We start from the raw sequence: 22,566 nt of genomic DNA, 5'->3' as shown, positions 1-22,566 counted from the left end.
AGACGGGGAAGTTTTGCACAAAACCCCCCTTTTGCTCAAGATCCCTTAAGCCTCAAAAAAGGAGGTCTACAGAATCTTGTGCAAAAGGGTTCTTTTGCGCAAAATGGCCCCGTCTACACTGTTTGTATTTGCGCAAAAACCTCTTCTGCAAAAAGCATTGGCAGAGAATATGCAAATGACAGTGCGACAAATGCTAATGAGTATTTCATTTGCATTGTCTCTGCAGACAAAAGGCGGTAGTGTAGACATAGCCTGAGAGACAGAATTAAATCAAACTAAAACACTGCCAGGGCAATGGACAAAGTCTTTGGGAAACTGCCATATCTCCAGGGGGTGGCTTTACTACTGCAGTGGAAAAGCCCCCTCCTCACTGGAATGAATGTCTTCAGTACAGTGTTACAGTAGTGAAGCTGCAGCTGTGCTACTGGAGCGCTTCTAGTGTAGACGCAGCCTAATGTAGACACGATTCAATGCTCCAAGCAGCTCTCCTGAAAGTTGCATGTTGGTGCCATGGAGTACTGGGAATGTGTCACTTCCTTAAGAGGAGACATTGGAGTAGGCTTGATACTCAGCTCTGTCACAACTCGGGTGACTTTCTGGAAAAGTCGCCCATTAGAGCAGAGGTGGGCAAGAGGCTGCCAGCGGGGCAGATCTGGTTTGCGGCAGAACAGCTCACACTTTAAAAAGCCAGCTGTTCTCCATTCCAGATGGCTGAGGAGGGAGACTTTTCATGCTGTTCCCATCCCCCAGCAAAATCTCTTAGCTTCCATTTCTCAGTTTCTGGCCCATGGGAGATGAGAATTTTTGCTAGGTGCACAGGCAGTATAGGAAGCCTTCTCCCTTCCTCCTCGACCCCTTACCCCATCCCTCCCTCCCATGCCCAGAGCAGAGCCACATGGAGCAGTGAGCAGCCTGCAGCAGACAGTCTGCCTTAGGTTTCAGCTGGTAAGTGCCTCCTAGTCAGAGCCTGCCTCTGGCATCCCAGCCCCTCCCTTCCCCAACCCTCTGTCCCCCCCCCACATACCCAAACCTTCTGCCCCCTCCTGCATCCAAATCCTCTCTCAGATCTGGCACCCAGTCCCCTGCCCCAGATCACAGTCCCTTCCTACCCTAGGTCACATCCCAAAACCCTGCATCCCAGTTCTTGCCCTAGGACACAACTGCCTCCTTCATCCAAACACCCTCCCAGACCCCATTCTCCCTCCTGCACCCCAATCCCTTACCCCAAGTTTCCGGCCAGACCCTGGAATTCCTCCATTGATATCCTGGAAGAATGCCACTTTTCCAAAATCTTGGCATCCCCCCCATCAAAAATTATTGCCCACCCTTGTGCTAGTGCTACATTATTTGGAAAGCAGCAGAGAAGATTCATGCAAAGAATCATGCAAAGAGCGCAGGACTGGTTTCAGGAGATGAAGCGTCTATTCCAGCACTGCCACTGGCTCCCTCTGTGGCAGTAGGCATGTCACTTAGCCTCTCTGCAGTTCTGTTTTCCCAGCCGTAAATCAGGTGTCATTACTTGCTTATCTCAGAAGGGTGTGCGAAGGGCATGTTTGTAAATTGCTTTGAACATATGAAATACTATCTGAGCCACGTACTAACTATGTGGGGAAAGGCCTAGGGCGGTTTATGCAGGGAGAACAAAAACTCTGACGTTTACCCCAACCATATGGAGCTTACAACTAATGCTACCACCTTAGTAAAAACTCCATGCCTGGGAGTGAACTCTATTCCATTCACTGGCATAGAGCACCACTTGGCTGCAAACTTCAAGGAGATTTACAAAAACACATGCCACAAAATAAGTAGGAATTATCCCCAATTTATAGATGGGAAAGCTGAGGCAAGAGCAGGAAGTCAAATTACACAACACCACACTGCAAGTCTTACAGAGCCTTGGACAAACTTCAGATTCAATGCTCTAGCAGTGCTCCCCTCCTACTGCAAGAGGAAATTGCCTTAATACGAACCAGCAATAAATTCTGGCAAGACCGATCACTGATTGGTTGACTTCTGAATGTCTTGGTGGAAGTTCTTTTCTTTTCACTCGCTGATCTTTTGCCAGAAACTCATGTTCACATTTACAGAACTCAAACCAGTCATGGGCTGGTACTTTTCAAACTTGCATAAATATTGACGATAGCAATTATTAGCAGTGGGAAAAGAAGCCTTCTGCTTTGTTTGTGTAACCACCACAGGGTGGATTTGAACCTAGGACCTCTGAAGCAGAATATAGGAGCTTCTACCCACTGAGCTAAAAGCTAGCTGCCTTCCAGCCCACGCGGTAGAGGTCTCTTGATGTTAGCTTTTGCTGTGGTCTAGGTACCACTTGCATTGCTCAGTAACCATACTAGGGCTATGTCTACACTCATGGCTTCTTGCATGAGAAATATGCAAATGAGGCTACGCGTGGAATATCGCTGAGCCTCATTTGCATACCTAATAAACTACCATTTTTGCAGAAGAGGCTCTTGCACCAGAAGGAGCTGTCTACACTGCCTCTTCTTGCACAAGAAAAACTCTCTTGCGCAATGCTGCTATGCCGATTATTTTCAGGAATAACCTGAATAATTTTGAACCTGGTATTTATCCACGGAAGGGAGGATGTAAGTCAGAAGATTCCCACCCTGGGGAAAAGTCTATTTAAGCAATGGGACGTGATCAGCCCTTTGTTTAAGAGGGCTTGCAAAATTGCCCGGAATACCCTAAAAGGATACAAAGGACTCTAAAGAGGGTTGAGAACCCAAATCAGAGCAAAAGATTTTTGTCTCTGACGTGAAGATTATGCCTGAAATATGAACGGCTTTTCAAGGTGAGAATTTGCATGCAATAAGTTTTAGTGAATTAGAACTAGCTATGTGTTTTCTTTTCATTTTAATTTGGTAACTTATTTGATCTGTCTGTTTTACAACCACTTAAATCCTATTGTTTGCACTTAATAAAAACACGTTTGTTTACTTTCAGGCCCAGTGTAAATAATTGTTAGCTGAAGGGAGCAACCACTATGCCTATCTCTGTTTTATTGATAAAAGTAGCTTACCTGATAAGTTTTTCCTGCGTAAAACATTTATGCAGAGAAAGATGGATTATTTGAGGGCTTTTGGTCCCTTTTGGAGGTTGGTTTCCTGGATGCTGAGCCCTAGAACTGTGTCCACCCACAGTTGAAGTGGTTCGGTGTCTGCATTGCTTTGCAGGGGGCAGTAACCCCAACTCTGTGCCTTGTCTGGAGAGGCCAGAGGATCTGGCCCAGCAGGACGCGGTGGAGGGGAGCCCCAGACAGCAAGAAGGTGGGCACCAGTGGCATGTTCAGCACACTGGGGAAAATTCCCAAGGGGACTCCTGTGACCACACCCATTGCACACATCCAGATGGCCAACATCTGGGCCCCTTGAAATTAGTAACTTGTGTCCTTGTCTATTGGCGCCCTTGGCCAAATGTGATGGGTTTGGCCAAACTGTTTGAATGATCAGGACTCTGTTGTATTTCAGTTCTCTAGTTCTTAAAGTGGGACTCGCCCTGTTACTCTTAGGTCTCCAGCATGGCCATGTAGTACTTTTAAAATCCTGCTCTGGTTTATGCTTTACTTCTCTTCAAGGGTGGCACATTACTGGAAACTTTTTTCCTACACATTGCTTGCAAAGCTTAGTGATCAGTTGTTGTCCTTTCACATTGCCACTTGATGACATCACCATTACCATGGAAACAATGGGGCCAGGAAGTCTTAAGCATCTGGAACTTGGTTTTAAACCAGAACCTTATACAGCCCAGGGAATGTACAAAGAGTGACAAAAAACCTTCCTGGCAGTGAAATGGTACCTCTAACTCTCCCAGCCATCACAATGCTCTGAGCAAATCTGTGATTAGCACGGGGAATTTGGAAGTAGGACAGGTGTGTTCTGTTCTCAGCTCAACCAGTGAGGCTACGTCTAGACTGCAGGCTTCTTTAGGAAGAAGCTTTTTACGGAAGAGATCTTCTGAGAAAACTTCTTCCGAAAGACAGAGTCCACACAGCCAAAGTGCATCGAAAAAGCTGTGATTGCTACAGATGGAGTGGCCACCAGGGCACCTGTGCTTTCTCCTCTTTCCTCTTCTTTCGAAAGAACTCCCTCTTCCCTGTCCACACGCCTTTTTGCAAAAGAGCTCTCTCAGAAAAAGGCTTCTTCCTTGTAGAATGAGGATTACCAATGCCAGAACCCCCCCTCCGTTCTTTCCATTTTCTTGCAGTGTGGACATTCCTCAAGTTTTATTGGAAAAAAGTCTGTTTTTTCTGACAAAACTCTGTAGGGTAGACATAACCTGAGTTTGGGCACGTTGCAACTTCACTGTAATGCGGCTTTGCACATACGTAAAATGGAGGGAACACCTCAAGAGGGTTGTGGAGCACTTTGGGATGCACAGATGGAGGGCAGAATGAGTGCCCAGTGCTACTATTGTGCATTAGGGACCACCGGTGGTCATTAGACAGCCATTTCACATGCTAGTGAAAAGCTGGCATGGCTATGTGTGCTGCAATATGGGCTCACCACTCCCTCCCAGGTGACTCATCTGCCCCTGGTACAAAACAAAAGGGGGTCTCCCAAAGCCAGGTCTCCTCCACATGCTGCCATTGGCAGCACAAGGAGGGACCCACCGCCCCTTTTGACTAGGCAGATGACCAGTTGCCCTCCACACTGGGTTCAAAAGAATTGCAGTGCCTTTCCCACAAAGTTAGGCTGATGTAGGCACCCGGGCATCATCAGGAGCTGAGTTCCAATGGCACTTCTAAGGGCTCCTGCTCCACAGGTAGACAAAGTCACTGCTCACAGAGCCAGGGCTGGTGTTTTAAAGGCACTTGGGTGCCTGAAGACACAGGTAGGTCTCTAGGTACCTTGGAAATCCCACAAGGCGCTTCTCTGCATCTCCAGATCCCTTTGGCTCCGAGTCCCAGCAGAGCAGTGAAGACAGTCAGTGGAAATGGGTCTGTCTGTTCCCATTGTGCTGCCGTTGATCCTAGGCAGTATTTGAAGTCTGGTGGCACCCAAGCCAAGTGCAATACAAACACAGCCTTGCCCCAGAGAGATGACATTCTAGGTCTAGCTGTAGTCGTGGGAATCCACTTCCCAGTGGAGTTCTCAGAGCCTGGCTTATCCTGGGTCTGGGCCAACCCTACATAGATTTGGCTTCTAATATAACTTTCAGAAACTTCCCCCTCTCCTCTCTGCCAACTAATGCACATACATAAACAGCCAGGGAAGGAACAATAAGCCAGGGTGATGACCCCTCCAGAGGCCAAACTTTCTGTTTTATTCTGATTTACACGCACAGCTGCCTCAATCCACACACCAACTACTGCTCCAATTTATGTATCTCAATGGAGAATGCGCTTCAGACTTACCTTTTCCTGGCGAGGGATGTCTTTTCAGCCATGCAGGCTAGAACTTCACACTCCTTTCCAAACATTCCCCTCCCTTCTTGTCCTCCTCTGCTCCCATTGGGAGCCCTCTCCCTAGCCAACATCAGCTGCAGTTATCCTACAAATGACAGAGGGTAGGCAGCCTCTGTATGACAGTAGCATTGCTCCACCAATAGCTGTTACAGGACTTAGGGCAATGCAGGAAACCTGTCTTTCACTCCCGCCAGTGTGCTCTCAGGAATACTCCACTTTGGAAACCTGGGGGCCACAGTGATACTCATGGAACATGCCGAGGGCTGCAACCTAAGTGTGGTTGTATACACATGTAAATATATCTGCAAATATATGCAAAGAGCTTCTTTCTTACTGAGAGGCATGAATACAAAGCACTTCCCACAATGCCCTGGTGCTCCCTGCACCTCCTTCCTGGGGGTTAGAAATACCAACACTCTGCACCCGTCTGTCAAGACAGCCTGTCCGCTTGCATCTTTCAATGCTCATCCGGCCTGGGAGATGCCTCGCCGTTACAGAGCATGTTCCCAGTGAGGCCATGTTCAAAAGATCCCACCTGCGGGCCGCGTGTTGAGCCCTGTGTAAACCCAAACCGCACTGTGGGCTGCAAACTAACAGGCCGAGCCGTGTATTGAGTAGCCCTGCTGGAGGGAGTCAGCCTCTGAATATACACAGCTCCTGAGCGAAGTAGGGAGGAAGCAGAGTTCCTCTTGAGCCTCGGCCTCTCAAGGGCCTGACGATGGGGACTGGCCAATGTGATTCAGTACTGAAAAGTGACTCTAATTCAACAGCCACTCTTAGACAGAGTTTCCATCAGTCAATCTTGAAGTGTTTTATAAAGGTCAGGTTTCATCAACAGCATTTGACAGATGGGGAAACTGAGGCATGGGGGGGAGGGGTGATGTGACCTGCCCACGATCACCCAGCAGGCCAATAGCAAAGCCAGGAATGGCACCCAGGTCTCCTGAGGCCAAGTCCAGTGACCTCGTCAGTTGGTCACAATGTCCCTCCTTAGCAAATAGCTTCATCTAGTTACCCAGCCAATGTTCACTGATTCCAGATCAAACCTGCTCTGTTTACAAATGAAAAGCTGAGGGGGTTTTGTTTTCTTCTTGCTACGAGCCCACCAACTTCCCTTGCGTGGCTCCACTAGCAAGCTGCAGGTTTGTGTAGGTAACACTGAGGGCCAACTCTAAAAACAACTCATGTTTGACCTGTTACTTCACGTTGATGTCCCCAGGCTGTCCCCTACCCCACCTCATCTGCCCAAGCCCCACCCCCTGCACCATGGGGGTTCATTCCAGCTCCATGGGGAGAGCAGACAGTGCAGAATGTGACCCCAACCTTCCCAGCCCCAGAGCACCGGGGAGGGAGAAAAGCACATGATCCCAGCCTCCCCAACCCTGGAGCATGGTGTATGTGTGTGTGCGTGCGGGGGGAGGGAGGGTGCTAGGAGCAGCAACCCTCTGCCCCCCAGTACAGCTGTAATAGGCATTCCCCCACCTAATATCTGCTGCCCTTGCTTTTCATTATAATTGTACTCTATATATGCCAAATGCAGATAGACATTCAGCTTGAACTAGACCCACCTTCCCGCTCTCTAACCTCCCTCCTATTTTGTATCATGTGCAGCAGAGACTTACATATTTTATTTTGGAAGAAGAGATGAAGTATGATAATAACTTAGCAGACACCCATTGGCACAGTTCTCACCCCCATGCTTTATGAAATAGCCTTATGGATACAAATATGCACAACGCGAAGGTGCTTTGGACAAAATACTTCATCAGATTTAATGTCACAATCTGCTGGCTCTGTATATCCTATTTTGGTGAACATAACATAAAAACATAAGAATGTCTATACTGTGTCAGACCAAAGGTCCATCCAGTCCAGTATCCTGTCTGCCAACAGTGGCCAATGCCAGGTGTCCCAGAAGGAATGAACCGAACAGGTAATGATCAAGCAATCTCTATCCTGCCATCCATCTCCACCCTCTGACAAATAGAAGCTAGGGACACCATTCCTTACCCATCCTGGCTAATAGCCATTAATGGACTGACTCTCCATGAATTTATCTAGTTCTCTTTTAAACCCTGTTATAGTCCTAGACTTCACAACCTCCTTAGGCAAGGAGTTCCACAGATTGAATATGCACTGTGTGAAGAAGAACTTCCTTTTATTTGTTTTAAACCTGCTGCCCATGTATCATTCTTGTGTATAAAGTTGGGATATGGAATGGTTTATGGCTTTAAATATGCAAATGAAAGCCATCAAGAGTGTTTCCAATACTCTGGCAACTTTAACGACTGGATGATCAACTTAATGGCCTGTAAACAGCCCGGTTTTCTGTCTGAAGTTTGAGAAGTGCGTGGGCCTGGAAAGACAGGTGACCAAACCAACTTATACTGATATACTGTTTAACCAGGTAATTTTCCATGGAAGGGGAGGGGTATAGAAACAAAGGATCCCTCCTAAAAGGAAGTCTGAAAAGCTATCAGTCTCTTTTTTCTTTGACTGGAGTGACATACTGTTACGTCTCCGTCCCGGAGGGAGTGGGAAAGGGGGGGGGTCCCCCCCTTCCTGACTGGTTTAACGCCAAACAAGCTAAGCTTCCTAGTCAAAGCCCTTTAATTCCGCTACACTCGCCGCGCCGCGCCTATCCCGTAATACGCGACCGTGGCCCCAATGACCACTCTTTCGGGAAAGGGTGAGAGGGAGGGGGTCCGGGCCCGCCCACACTCCGGACCCCAACCCAGGGCCCTAAAGCCAGGACACTCGTCCTAGCCAGTAACGGGGGGGGGGGGGGTGCGACCCCTAAACTCCCCCGTTCTCGGGTTTCGCGGCCCAGCCCTGGGTCACTTCTCCCTCTTCCCCTGGTCCCACCTTGCTGGCCCCCGGGGTTTTACCTCACCCAGGGGCGCCAGTATCCACTTCCCCACGGTCCTCCGGGGGCCTCCCGATCTCCCTGCTCGCCTCTCCCCTCCTGGACGGACGGCCAGGCGTTTAAAACTCCCGCCTGACGCCGGGGAATGACGTCTCCCCCGACGTCCTTTGTGCGCGCCGACTGGCCCCGTCGCGGGGATGACGTCAGGCTCCGCGCCGGGCTGGGGGAATGCCGCCCCCCTGTGCGGCGTCTGCCGGCCATCCCGAACCGCGCCTCGCGGCGGTCGGGGTAAGCCCGCGCTGCGGTCAGCTCCGGGAGTGGCGGGGCCGCCCTGCCACACATACCCAAAAGGAGAGCCAGAGACCTGAGTCAGAATAAAAGATCTCTGACTTGAAGGCTTGCCTGAAATAAGAGCAATGTTACAGAAAATTTTCAATGAGCCCTAGTATATTAGAACTAGTTATGCGTTTTCTTTTATTTTAACTCTGTCACTTACTTTGATCTGCCTTTTTTCACTTGCAACCACTTAACTCCTACAGTTTGTACATAATAAAAATACTTTTATTTACTAGCAAGCCCAGAGTAAATAATTGTTACCCGGGGGAAACAATCAGTGTGCATATTCTCTTTCATTTTTAAAGGGGGGCTAACCTGAATGAGCTTTCAATGTGTGAAACTCTCACACAATGAAAGAGATTTATTTGGGGTTCTGATTCCATCTGGGGATTCAATTCCTGGGCCATTGTGCCCTTGAACTGCATTCTCCCAGAATGGAAGTGCATTGTCCTTTGTGGGGTTGAGGGGCATGGGAAGCTCTGTGATATGTTGGGGGAAGACCAGGCAATCTGGTCCTGCAGGGCAGGTTGGTGAGGAGCCCCAGAGAGCAAGGATGCAAGTGGCAGTGGCTTTGACAGTGCACTGGGAAACAGCACCTGTCACACTCGTACAACATTGTGACTTGACTTTGGTGCCTAGATGCCACAATGATGGACGTGTTACAAATGCCACAGAGACATATAACCTATATAGCAGAGCAGCCAGGTACCAATATTGTAAATTTGGGGCTTGAGTTGTGATTTAGCTGAACGGGCTACTTCTTGGGCATTATGTGACACCATCTTACCTCCTAATATGTTCCTCTGACAGCCTGGATGTGCACTGTAGAAGAGGGGAACCTAAGCTGTACCATTTCATTGTTTGTATTCACATGAGAGAGAGGAATCATGGCTGAGGATGAAGGCTGTGTTATTTTTGCCTAAGTGAATGTTTGTACCATTGAAAGGTGCTGGATTAAATGCTGCTCTACAGAAACACGGGCCAGCCAGGTTTCTTCTGCCCACTCTGCAGCTGATGAACCTGTCCTGACAGCGAGTTTGGTAAAAAGAACACCTGTGCCCTGGAAAAAGGCTTTGAGCTCATCAACTCATTTCACAAAAGCCACTGAACAGACAGCTGGCAATGACTAAACACTGCTGTCTCTTCCCACCTGGGCAGGGTAAGCCTTTAACTTCTCAGGTGGTTGATTTAATATTTTGGCTCAGGAGTTCTGGCCTGCATGAGTCACAGTCTGGTAAGCTACATTGTCCTGCATTTTGCTTCAGTCTGGTAAGCAGACTGCACTACCTGTCCATAAATGATGCGATTTCTCCTCCAGCCAAAGCCAGGTCCTTCCCTGTGTGGAAAGAAGTGTGTTCCCATAGTTCTACCCGGCACACCAGCTGGCCACTGACTTAGGCCTTGAGGTCCGACTCTTAGGGTTGCCAGATGGTTGAAACAAAAATACCGACCCCCCACTCTCGCTTCCCTTCCCCCCCAAAAAAATACCAGGAAAAAATTCTGTTGAAGGGAAAAGAAGGCAGGAGGGAAGACCAAAGTTGTTGAGCAAAAAAAAGGACTCTGAGAGGATTTTTCCCTTTAATCATGGGGCAAGCAAATAAATTATAGTTTGTGTTCCTGCCACCTGCTTCTTAAGCGCTTGATCCTTCTGCCACTGAAGTCTACAGCAAAACTCCTTCCTCCTTATGCTTGCAAGAGAAAAGGTATCCAGCCCAAAGAGATCATGGGTGAGTGACTGGGCAGTGGTAGCAATGTGTGCTCTCTCTATCCTCATGCTTTAGAGCAGGGATAGGGAACCTTTTTTGGGTCAACTGAGGTATCAGTCAGGGGCCAGACAAAAGTGAGAAGTGTGTGGCCACCCTATGCAAGGAAGGGAGAGGGGGGATGCTGACACTGCTGTGGCCTCCCCCATGCAGGCAAAGGACTCAGGGTCTTTCCTTCCCTCTCACTCCAGTGATGAATTTCCCCCTCCCACTTCCTTCCCCGTCCCTGCACATTTCCTTAAGTGCTCCAGCCCTTCAGAGTTGCCTGGTGCGGGGCGGGAACAATAAGCACAGAAAGGCTGGCGCTCTTGTTTACTCAGGAACTCCAACATGCGGCGCTTTCCCCATCTGGCGAGGTCTCCTACGTGCCTCTCCCATCTGCAAGAGAGGAACCAGAAGTGTCCGGCCCCCCACTGCAGGAGAGTCTGGGGGAAGTTTTGAAAGCAGCCCCAGGAAACTCCCACTTCCCCATCCCCCGCCCGCAGCATTTCATGGCCGCTGGATCCCTCTTCCCCCCCCCCCCCCCCCGAGGGCCGGATTAAATTGTTTGATGGGCCGGACTCAGCCCATAGGCCGGAGGTTCCCCACCCCTGCTTTGGAGGGTGAAGGCCAGAGAAGACTATCAGTGACAGTCACATGCCAGTTCATGGAGTCAGAGACCTGCTGAGTCATCTGGAACATCCTCCAGCCACGGAAGGATGGTGCCTTAGGATATTCACAGAAGGGCCTTATCTAGTCCAGTTGCACACAGCTCCAGGGATGTGCCTTTCACCCCTGCCCTTGGGAGACTTTTATGGTCTGACAGCTGCATTGTTAGGAAAGTCTTCCAGGGATCATCCTGAAATGGTCTTGTTTGAACTGAGGCCCCCCGAGCCCATTTTTGTCATCTCTCCTCCACCTTGGCATTCACACCCTAAAAACCCTTTGGGCAATTGTCACATTTCACCCAGCCCCACCATGAATCTACTCTCTTCCATGCTTCTAGCCCCAGAGAGATGGAAAGGATCAGCTGGGTTATGAGGACCTTTCTTTCTAATGACTGGTTAACTGGCATAAGCCTTTGCACACTTCAGAGCAGTGCTCAAGGCATGGCTGAGAGCAACATGCGCCAACAGTTCCCACGACACCACTAGTGTCTCCCTCCTCCATGGGAGCTGGTCTCCAGTTGGGCTGTGCTGCCTTAGCTGCTATGCTTAGCCTGTCAGTGACTGTCTTGAGGGATTGACATGGCCAGCTTCTCTGGACATCTCAATCTGCAAGTGAAATGTTAAAAAAAAAAAAACACTCACACTTGATTTTCAGGGGGAAGTCGAGTTAGTCTGTTACAGAAAAAAAACAGCAAGCAAATGGTCTGGTAGCACTTTATAGACTAACAAAACATGGAGAGGGTATCATGAGATTTCGTGGGCACAGCCCACTGGATTTGGGAGCCTGTAAAACACCTCCACATTCTCTGCTCCTTCCCTCTCCATGACCCCCGTGCCTCGCTGAGAATTAAGGCAGCAAGAGGCCCACCATGAACACATGACATTGTAGGACTTGCATATGTGCATTGGCAATGTCCCTGTGCAGATCACAGCATCCCCCTCCCACCTAGTGCTGGAAAGCTAGATTGGACTTTACCTCCTTTAAAATCAGAGCTGCTCTATTGTCACCTGGGAGAGCACCAGAAACTCCCTAGAAACTATACCGTGGGTTCAGCACACCGCCTACCCAGCAATCCCGCCTCCATTGCAATCAATGGGAGGGTTGAGCTTGAGTGTCCTGAGTGCATAAGTTAGCCCTGAGAGAATTTGGATCTCCCAGCCCCAATGAGACAATTAGTTCTGCTGCCTCTCCTCCACCATCTCAGCCTTAGAAATGACATTTCTAAGTTTGTCCCTATGGCAACTATTTCAGCATCAATGATAGACCCTGGAGGCCACATCCCTATAAAAACTCCACCAGGGACCATGCTTTGTCATGTGTATCTGATGTTTCCACTACCATGTGAACCTTATCAAGGTGGAATCCAACCTGCTGATCCTTTTTCAATAATTTGTTTTGATTTTTAAAAATTCCTACAGTAATTTAAAATATATTTCCTCACTCTACAAACATCCCTTCCTTGTTTGGTGCTACTGAGGGTTGAGTCAGACGCACACTGAGACAACAAGGAAAACCAAAGGCTCCAGCCTCTCTCTCTCTTAAATGTTAATCTAATAGATAAAGAAGGGAGAGATATCAACCAGGCCAACATACCCACCTGTCTGCAAGCACAGGCACTTAACAGGCAGCCAGATTAGCCCCTCATTAAAGCCCATTAGTATATTAGAACACGCAAACGCAATAAGCATGCTCAGACTCAGAGCAGAATGCAGTCTATGGAGGGCCCTCAATATAGGATCTCATGGGAACATGGCATGGAACTTTTGATTTTAAAGACAGAATATAGTGTAGGCTGCTGGCATTCCAGAGTCACTCACTCTAAATGTAGCCTACCAAGAGGCTCTGATAAGAAGGTAGGATCCACTTCACAGACCCCAAGCCTCAGAGGGTCAGGTGACTGCATTCACAAAGGAGCTGGCTGTAAATAACTCAATATCAGATTGGCCTGCTACAAGCTGCTTTTTTTTTTAAATAAAGGCTGGCTCTTGCCATTGTTATTTCATTTAGAGTAGCCTCTTTAGAGCAACATCAGTCCAGATCTAGGCAGTACAGTACAAGTGCATAGTACAAGCCAACCCCTGCCCTGTTCTAGAGGGATAGGACAGACAGTGGAAGGGGAAAAAGAAGCAAAGCGGGGAGAGGCGAATTGCCCAGAATCATGCAGCACGTTCATGGCAGAGCCAGGAATACAAACTAAGTCTCCTAGGGCTCTATACGCTAGACCACACTGCCTCTCCCTTTTGGCTGTTTACAGCTCTTCCTTGATGCAGTATGAAGCATCCATGAGACAAGTTCTTTGGGGCAGGTGCAATATCTTTGTCACTTGAACCTGTGAATCATGCTCAAAAATCAGTCAGTGCCTAGAATTAATCCTGGGTTTGCTGCAGCCTCCCCAGCCCTCTTCCCTTATCAAGTCCCAACAGAGGAGGTGAGCATGCTGCTTCTATGCCACTCCTTACACTTGGAACAGCTACCCTGCTTCTCTGTACCACATTGATTCTCCTCGTGTCAAATCCTAGATGGCCAGAAAAATGTTTTCTCCCTTGTCTAGACATTGCATCTCTCCTTCCTATTTCATTAGGTATTATTCAACTCTGTAACTTGTACTCATGCCATAAAGTATCTTAGGATATAATCTGAATGAAAGACTCTTTGCAAAATGAAGTGGTATGGAAGATTTATGATCTATTGATTTGTAGATCCAAGCAGCAATAGAATTAGAATTGGGAACATATTTTTGATGCCAAAACTAATTAATTGCTGCTTAACTTCTGGTTGCAGTTGCATTTATAACCTTTCATCCAAATTATTTGAACATTGCACTCAAATTCACTTTCAGAGGGTTAATATTGTTTAGGTTTCTACTCATGCCGAAACTGATCTTTGTGTATGTGTGTGTTTGCATGCCTAATTAATCCCTAGATCATACCAATTCTTATTATTACAGACGGCTATGAGGGCAATGAGGATAGCTGTATGGTGAGTATTTCTCAGCTCATCCCATTTATATTGTGGTAGCATTTAGGAGTCCTACTCATAAGCCACACCCTCATTGTGCTAGCTGCTACACAAACTGCCCCCTGCATATTTTATCTTTGAAATTATGCACTGAAAAAAATTGTAAATCAAGATTAAAACCAAATGACTGGTTAAGTCATCTGTGAGTGTTTTGATTCCTTTTGTGATATCTCTGTGAAATTGTCACTGTGCTGGGCAATAGGCTATTATTAACTAACACTAGGAATAGTAAGGAAAATAACCTAATACTTTCCCTAGCTCTATTTTATGGAATGAATCAGCCCAAGATGACCTGCTGCTTGTAATCACGTTGGCATTTTACACTTCCCATGTGCCCTCGCTTTCTTGCTGTCAGCTTTAGGATGCAACTGCAGCACAAATGAATGAAGCAATGACATCTCAAAACCTCAAACAAATCATTCACCTTAAAACCCCCAAAACAAAATGAAAAATCCTTGGTGGCACATCCCCAGAAGGGACTCAAGTGCCAGACGACTCTGCAGGGAAACTCATCAATTACGATTCTCAAGGTGGGAGGCAGGGTGAGCACGTCATACAAACATTGTCTTTGGGGGTGCTTCACACAGTTTCTCATACCACTCCACTGCCCAAGTTTTGCTTTTGGTTCGTTTAAAATAAACCCAGATCTAAGTATTGGTGCATTTGTGTGCTGGAGCTGCACAGACACTCATGCTCGGTTATGAAACTGAGCGACAAGCAGCAATTTCAGCTGATTCCAAAACTCAGCTGATCATAGAACCATAGATTTGTAGACTTGGGAGAGACTTTGAGAGGTCATTTAGTTCTGTCACCTGCACTATTGGCAGGATAAGATTGACTTATCTGATTTCAAACCATCATGACACAATACTCTAAATCAACCAGGCTGAATTTCCATGAAAGGGTTTTATTGATAGAAAGTTTCTCTCTAGCTTAGATCAATTTTCTGGGCAATTCTGTTGGGATGATTTACACCATACAACGTAAATCCTTCTATCTTAAGGAATATAGGATAGAGGGAAAAAGTTCTGGAGCAAGCATCTGTATCATATTGTGTACCTTGAATATACCTCTCATTGGTTATAAGGAAACACTTTCATGATGGTATAACTCCAGTGACTTTCTTGAAACTGAGAGTATTTACAGTAATGAATTTGATTTTGTAGCCATAAGACAGTATTTTCTTTTCTTGAGGCACCAAATCAGAGTAAAATTTATTCATCTGCTAACCAGGTCCCTCGTATGCAAACTGGTTATCTTCCTACCTATACGTTTAATAGTTTAATCATCTGGATGAGAATCTGGAAGATTGTCTGTTTAAATTATTCCAAGTTAACTGATTTTAATTAATTGGCTCTATGTGGTTTTACTTAATTTGTTGTTTCTGTCTTGCTTGCTATGGGCAGGCTAATTTTTCTGTAATCAAAATGCTTCATCACATGCAGAGCTATTACTGTTTTTTGGATGTGTGTGTGTCTTGTTTCTATTTAAGAATATTTTGTACTAAAAATTCTAATAAGGTCTAAGCATACAAATAGTGAACTAGAGGGAAAACAACAACCTTTAAAAGGTCAGAGTAGCATTAAAAGACAGAGCTTTTGAATCTAGAAAGCAGCTACGTTATCCTTCCCCAAATGTATTAATTACAAAATGCATATAAGTGATTTTTTATATTAATATTACATACCCACTTTTAAAAATGAAACAACTCGCTCATCGTAAGATCCCAGATCTTAACATTTCAGTGTTCAGAATCCGACTCTACTGCTAGATCCAAACGTTACACTTTGTCCCTCTATGAAAAGGCCCAGAATAAAACTCTGAGCTTTGGGTGCAGGGGATGAAGTTGAGAAATGAATTTTGAAGCTCCTGGATGCAAGTTGTTTAGGATCAGGTTAGCAGCTAGAACATATGTGTGTTCATTGCAGTAGTTATGGCAACCCCATGAATTGTCTTTTGGGATCATCATGACACTAAACTTATGACGAGTGCGTGTAGGATTGTGCTCTGCTCCACAGGGGAAGAGTACCATAGCTCCTCCAGAACCCAAAACTCTGGGGGGAGGGCAGTGGGGTGAGGTGAGTGCCCCTGAGACTGGACAATCCCAGAGAGGTACCAACCCCCAGGAGGGTTTGCATATAGAGGTTTAGGCTGGGTTTTGCAGAGATTAGGGAACAGTGGGAGGGGCTTTTGGTACACTGGGATGAACTTGAACTGACAGTCTTGCTTTTGATTCAATAATCACAGAGACCCTCACCCCCTACAAGAGCACTGGGTTGGAGAGTTAGGAAAAGCTTACCAGAGATTGCTACCAAGTGCATGTTTGCCCTAAGAATAAATTCCTAGAGCAGACCTTTTACCAAAAATCCAGTCTTGCTTTCACTGTCATCAGTGATGGGGACTCCACTATGACCCTGGGTAAATTGTTCAAAATGTTAAATTCACTCACCGTTAAAATGTGACCCTTATTTCCGGTGCGAATGTGTCTGGCTTCAGTTTCCAGCCCTTGCATTGTGTTATACCTTCCAGACACTCCTTCACCTTCTGTTTGCATTTGTCACCAGAAAGTGGTTTTTTTAACCCATTAATCATTCTCCTGGCTCTTCTCTGAACTCTTTCAATTTATCAAACATCACTCTTGAATTGTGGGCATTAGAACTGGATAGAGGATTCTAGCAGTGGTCACATCAGTGCCAAATCCTGATGTAAAATAGTCTCCTGGCTCCTGCTCAAGATTCCCGTTTATACCTCCCAGGACTGCTCCTTTGGCCACGGCTTTGCACTGGCCACTAATGTTCAGGCAATTATCCACTAAACCTTTAAATCTTTTTCAGAATCACTGCTTACCAAGCCAGGTCTCCTCACCATGGAAGTGTGGCCTTCGTGCTTTGTTCTGGAGATACACGTTTGCATTTAGCCATACTAAAATGTGTACTGTTCTCCTCTTCGTTATTTTTCACTCCCCCAAATTTTGTGTCACGAGCAAACTTTATCAGTGACCATTTTAGATTCGCATTGATAAAAACATAAAATAAGATAGGGCCAAGAACCAATCCCCGCAGGACCCTATGTTAGAATGCTCCCAACACTTAAGTGGCAAAGGCGAGACACCCAGGAATTATATAATCACTAGGCATTTCCACTTCTGCCTTGCTCACATGGTCAGATGTGTCTCACTGGAACAATCAATGAGCAGCAATAGTAGTTTTCATTTACTTATCATCTAAGGAGCTCATCACAATTTAGGAACATTCATGATCAGAGTTCCACACTCCTGGGAGGTTGGGACATCTTCATTTTGTAGCCAGAGGTGTCAAGGTACAGAGAGTTTGAAGAACTAGCTGTTATTAAAGCACTGCAAGGTTGTGTCTCCAATTTTTCAGCTCTTAGCTGTCCTCGTGAACCCATCCGTCACATAATCAGCTGCGAGAGGTACACAAAACTAACTGATCCCTTAAAAGGGCTGAGAGGCAAGAAAAAGCAGAGGGAACAAGATTTGTGTTTCGAGTTCACTTACACAACCTTCCTGTTCAAACCCGCACTGTCATCTTGCTGCTAACACTTGTCTAGGTTTCGAAAGCCACTGTAAAATGCAACAACATAGAGCAACTGAAAGTCTGGGTGAGAGTCACTTATGCAGTTAAACCACATTCTTCATCAGTTCCACGCTTACTGAACCTTGCGGAAACAGCTGTCTATTGGAGATGCAGTAGACAAGAAAGCGAGACCTTGCCAGTTTCCCATTAAAGCCATTTGCAATTATTAAAAATCAAACATTGGAAATAAAGAAACTAAACACAGAGCAGTACTCACAACCAGTCTTATCAGCAAGTTCTTGAATCTCTTCTGGCATAGAGTTGGAGGAACCCATCCCTTTAAATGTATAAAGTAATAAGACAAAACAGCCTAAGTAAAATCCAGTTAACCCAAGCTAGGGTTGAGGGTGAGAGGAATATTAAAAAGTGGTGGTGGAAGTTGTATAACCAAAACAAATGAAATAATAAACATTCAAAGAGAACAGACAAGAAAGTAGCTCTGCGAAGAGAGTTTTAAGGTGTTGGCTAACAGCACTGCCAGCCGGATGAATGTACAGTGCATCGGTTTAAACCTTGAGGAAGCGTGAGGCACTAATTATAATACATACATCTATAGAGCTCCAGGCTTCCTCAGGGTCCAAGAGTCCTCCAAGTTTTAGAGAGACCTGGTTTAGGACAGCAGGGAGATAATTTGTTACCTACACACTTTATCACTTGGGATTAGAAACCTACAATACAGCTCATTATTTCTTCATTGAGAGCTGCAGTGGAAGACATTATATTAACAAGAAAAACATATTACTCTGCATTCACCCCTTGTGGCAAGGCATGCTTGCAGGGAGGATGTGAAATAGTCACATTTATTAGTACTGCTTTGCACTTATATAGTACATGGCATTCAAGGACTGCAAAGCAATTAAATTAAGCAAGTCTTACCATACTTCAGTGGGACAGATGTAGTGTTCCTACTTTGTAAGGCACAGAGAGAGATTTCTCTCTCAGTTGTGGCTTTAACTATAGGCAACTTTTCTTCATGCACAGAAGCTTCCCTGATCTGGAGCTCAATTGTTTCCCAGGATTAAAAAGCTGCATTACACCAACATCAATCCAAGCTTCTTCATTTGCAAGCAAAGGAGAAGAAAAATGTGTTGCTCTCTTCTTAGTTCTTATCACTGTTTTGTTTTCATCTCGCTTTAATAAACATGTCACAGGGGAAGGGGGGAGAGTAGATGTCTCCAAGATTTGGGTAGGTGCTGTACCATAGTTGACCACCAGAGAAATAGCCAGAGGAAATTCTTAATATACCATTAAGTTTCAGTGTTAACAGATGTGGTAATATGTCATTTCACAACATCTTAATTTTGTCAGAGATCATGAAACTCTGTATAAATCTGTCACTGTGGTCTTTTTACCTCCATGCTGGATTGAAATTCCCAGGGGGCAGTGATAGGCTTACAAAGGACACTGTTAAACCATGACGGGTCTCTGCTCACATGGATGCACTTTGGAATGACTTATTATGCTCAGAAAAAACTAGTCCACTCAAATGGGTTGGTAAATAAGTAAGGAATCAGCTGGTGGGGGACTTGGATCACCTGAGGAGGTCACTTACAGGGTCTGGAGGATATAAAAAAGTTTCTCATTGAGTCACATTGTAGGGTGACAAAAAAAGACCAGATGGCTGAGTATAGACAACAGAGGAAACACCATGCACAGAAGGAGATGTAGGATCCTAGTTTCCTTACAAGACTCTGCACTGAAGAATGGTCCAGAGTGGTGAGGAAATGGAGGCCAGGAAGGATGGGAAAATGTTTTATTGATTTGCCTGGCCCTGTAACTCTCTTGTGATGTCTAAAATAAAAAGTAATGATTCAAGATGACTTCTGCAAAGCCTGTGACCTAAGTGCTTCAGCTATTCCATGTACCTGGAAAGGTGACAAACTGTAATCCCACAAGGTAGGAGCTTGGGGGAAGGGATATAGAAACAACTGGAGTGTCTTGGAGGTTACCAATGATCCGGGGTGGAGGTTATTTATGGCAGCTGGACTGTGGGGTGCTAGCCAAAGTCAGAAAGAGGGTGCCAGCCAGACAAGCCGTACCCTGACCAAAGTGTGTGCCTTGACACCAGAAGGAAGGGCTTGGGCTGCATTCAGCCTCAGGGGGCTTGGAAGTACACACAGTCCAGTTTATGAAACCCAAGCCCACTAGCCTGGTAAGCACGCTGTCAGACTTTGATCCCCGAGCGAGAGAAATGGTGACGCAGTCCACTCTGCTCAGAGCTATTGCTTAAGGGGACAGGATGGCATTCGCTTGCACACCAGATGTGTTTTCACACTTAACTTTACTCTTCTCATCTGTAGAACTTTTTTTTTTCTTTAAGTGAAATCTCAGATTCTGAAGCATAAGACAACAGTGACAACGTACCAATTTACCACAAACTGACCTATTTCAACCCCAGGCTGGAAAATTCAGAGTGGAAAAGGCTTGCAGCCTTCTTTATGCTACTGATCCCTTTGCATCACTTTGTCACCATAAAGGGACCATTACAGCATTAGGCATTCTCCATGTAAATGTCTTTTGTGGGAAGATTACGTGTAAAGACATGAGACATGGCCAGTGTCTGGATGCTGTTCTATTGTACTCCTTACCCTCTGTGATCTCAAGGCCTCGGTATATGCACTTTAAAGCCACAGAATTTAGTGGGAAGAACCATGAGCTAAGGGCGGATTAAGCCATGTAAGCCACCTGTCCCAGTGGTTGCTATCCTCCTCTAAGACTTCATTCTATTGATTGGTTGGACTTTTGCCTAAGCGTACTCTGTTAGATTGTGATTCATTCAATGAGAGCCTTAAGCTCTGTGCCACTCGGATATATGAGAAATGTTTATCAACAATATCTAATCACATAAACCATGCAGGACTTAAATCAGCAATGAAAACTAATACTGCCACTAACTTTAGTGCCACAAAACCAGTAGTGTTCCCTATAAGCTGGTGACCACCCAGGAGAGATTCAAATGCCACCCTGCTGATTAGCAGAGTGACCGCAGCTGGCACTTTGTGTTTCTACTGGTGGTGCACATCCACACCTTCATTGGTGCACATAACAAGATTTATTCTACACATGGATGGAAAAAAAAAGAGAGAGGGAACACTGAGTAGGAGCACCATTATAACCTAACATTGATAAATTTCCCTTCACACATTCTAAAGTTTTCCAAGTCCTCCAGAGTATATTTTTTAAATCCCGAGTCACTTGGAGTACTCCTAGACAGCAGTGCTATTTCAGGATACTTCAGTATCCCTAAATAGCATTTTTCATGTCTTGACAGCGCATCCATTATTTCAAAATATCTTTCAAAATAATGGGCACACTATTCCAATGTCCCTGTAAACCTGGTTGCACAAGGATTAAGGAATGTTTCGGAATAGCGCTCTATTTTGAAATTAACTCAAAATAAGCTACACACTTGGCATAGCTCATATTGTGCAGCTTATTTTGAGCCACGGGTGCAGTGTAGACGCTCCCTTGAGGATTATACTGCAGCTTAACCTCCTTCCCATAACCCACAGGGAGATTTGGCTCCACTACAAACAAACGGCAAGAAATGGGAATGGGGGAGGCTGCCCAGTTTGACTCAATGCAAAAGGCATCTGTGGAAGAACTATTTATGTGGATAAAAGGACAGTGATGTGGCACCCAGATACCAGGAAAACCAGCAAATGAGCTGTGTTTCATGAGAAAAGGGGCCTGGAGTGGGACCCAGAAATGACTCAGTACAAATTCCAGCAGTAACATCAAATGCCAACTCTGCCCTGGTTTAAATCACCATTCTGTTGGATTAAATCCATACTGGTGTCAATGGTGTTATAGAGCCTTTGATTTAGTTCTATGGTGTCTCACTGCAGCAGTAAAATCAAAACACTGCTGTTTGATTTCACTTATGTCAGTACCTGACCGGGGGAGAGATGCCTTATTCCTCAAGGCATTTCCTTCAGTGTCTCATTAATGCACCCAGACAGTTAAAAAGTTCTCCCCTATCACACACCCGGTCATGCTGTTGCTTCTTTCTGTCCAGAAAATAAATCCAGTGCCAGATCATGGCTGCACCAGCAATGTCACCATTGCATGGCACTAGCCCAATGGCTCATCAAAAAATACACACAGTTAGCTGCCTTATGAATAATAGGGTTTTCGTAAAACACCTCAAGCGCCGGTGGCTTTTATTACAAAGACCTTAAGACAACACACATCTTTTCATTCTGCATTCTTTCCGCACCTACTTTACTTACAATAATAATGTCAGCTTGAGGTGTATTTTTGAGTGAGGCTGTTTTGCCTGTGATGCTGGGCAGATCAGGTGCGAAGGCCACCTCTGTGTCCACTGAACAGTGACAGACATGCAGCTTAGCTCTGTGTCATAAAGAAACACTTTCAGAAGGATAAGAATGTGATTAGACTCTGCAGGATGCTTGTGAACATCAGCCAGCATTAGTCTCCTCTATAACAACTGTACCCCATAATCTAAGGCAATAGTTGCGTGTTTGCTGAACTCGGATTTTGGCGCTGTCTACACAGCAGGAAGTCGAACTTCCCTTACTCCTGTGAAATGAGGGTTTCAGGAGTTGGAGTAATAAATCCTTCATCTTGACATTATTCCGAAATAAAGGCTTGCTGTGTAGACCTGTGAGTGGATTTGAACCTGGGACTCTGGAGCTTAGTTTAGAAGCCTCTGCCCTTTGAGCTAAAAGCCAGCTGGCTCTCAGCCCATGCTGTAGAAGTCTCTTGGTCTTATCTGTTGCTGTGGTCTAGGTGCCACTGCATGGGACAGTGAACCACACGAGGTGTGTGGGTTAGAACATAAGAACGGCTGTACTGGGTCAGACCAAAGGTCCATCTAGCCCAGTATCCTGTCTGCTTATAGTGGCCAGCACCAGGTGCCCCAGAGAGGGTGGACCGAAGACAATGATCAAG

The 22,566-nt window shown here is 45.9% G+C and overlaps 1 protein-coding gene across 2 annotated transcripts in view; it reads right to left on the bottom strand.

The window, feature by feature from the left end:
• TESC (tescalcin) overlaps positions 1 to 18,173 on the bottom strand; it is a 39,895-nt gene extending 21,722 nt beyond the window's left edge. Inside the window, exon 1 of one of the 2 annotated variants that reach the window (XM_075898176.2) lies at positions 17,870 to 18,173. In XM_075898176.2, coding sequence (XP_075754291.1) covers positions 17,870 to 17,927 — 58 coding nt within the window. In that variant the 5' untranslated portion in view covers positions 17,928 to 18,173. The remainder of the gene's footprint in view (positions 1 to 17,869) is intronic. The other variant, XM_006128313.5, reaches the window with a different exon arrangement.
• Between the last annotated feature and the right edge of the window lie 4,393 nt (positions 18,174 to 22,566).

The sequence above is a fragment of the Pelodiscus sinensis genome, chromosome Z (assembly GCF_052426305.1).
Source record: "Pelodiscus sinensis isolate ZL-2025 chromosome Z, ASM5242630v1, whole genome shotgun sequence".
Lineage (NCBI taxonomy): Eukaryota > Metazoa > Chordata > Testudines > Trionychidae > Pelodiscus > Pelodiscus sinensis.
Note: the sequence above shows the minus strand (reverse complement) of the source record. Positions and strands in the feature narration are given on the sequence as shown.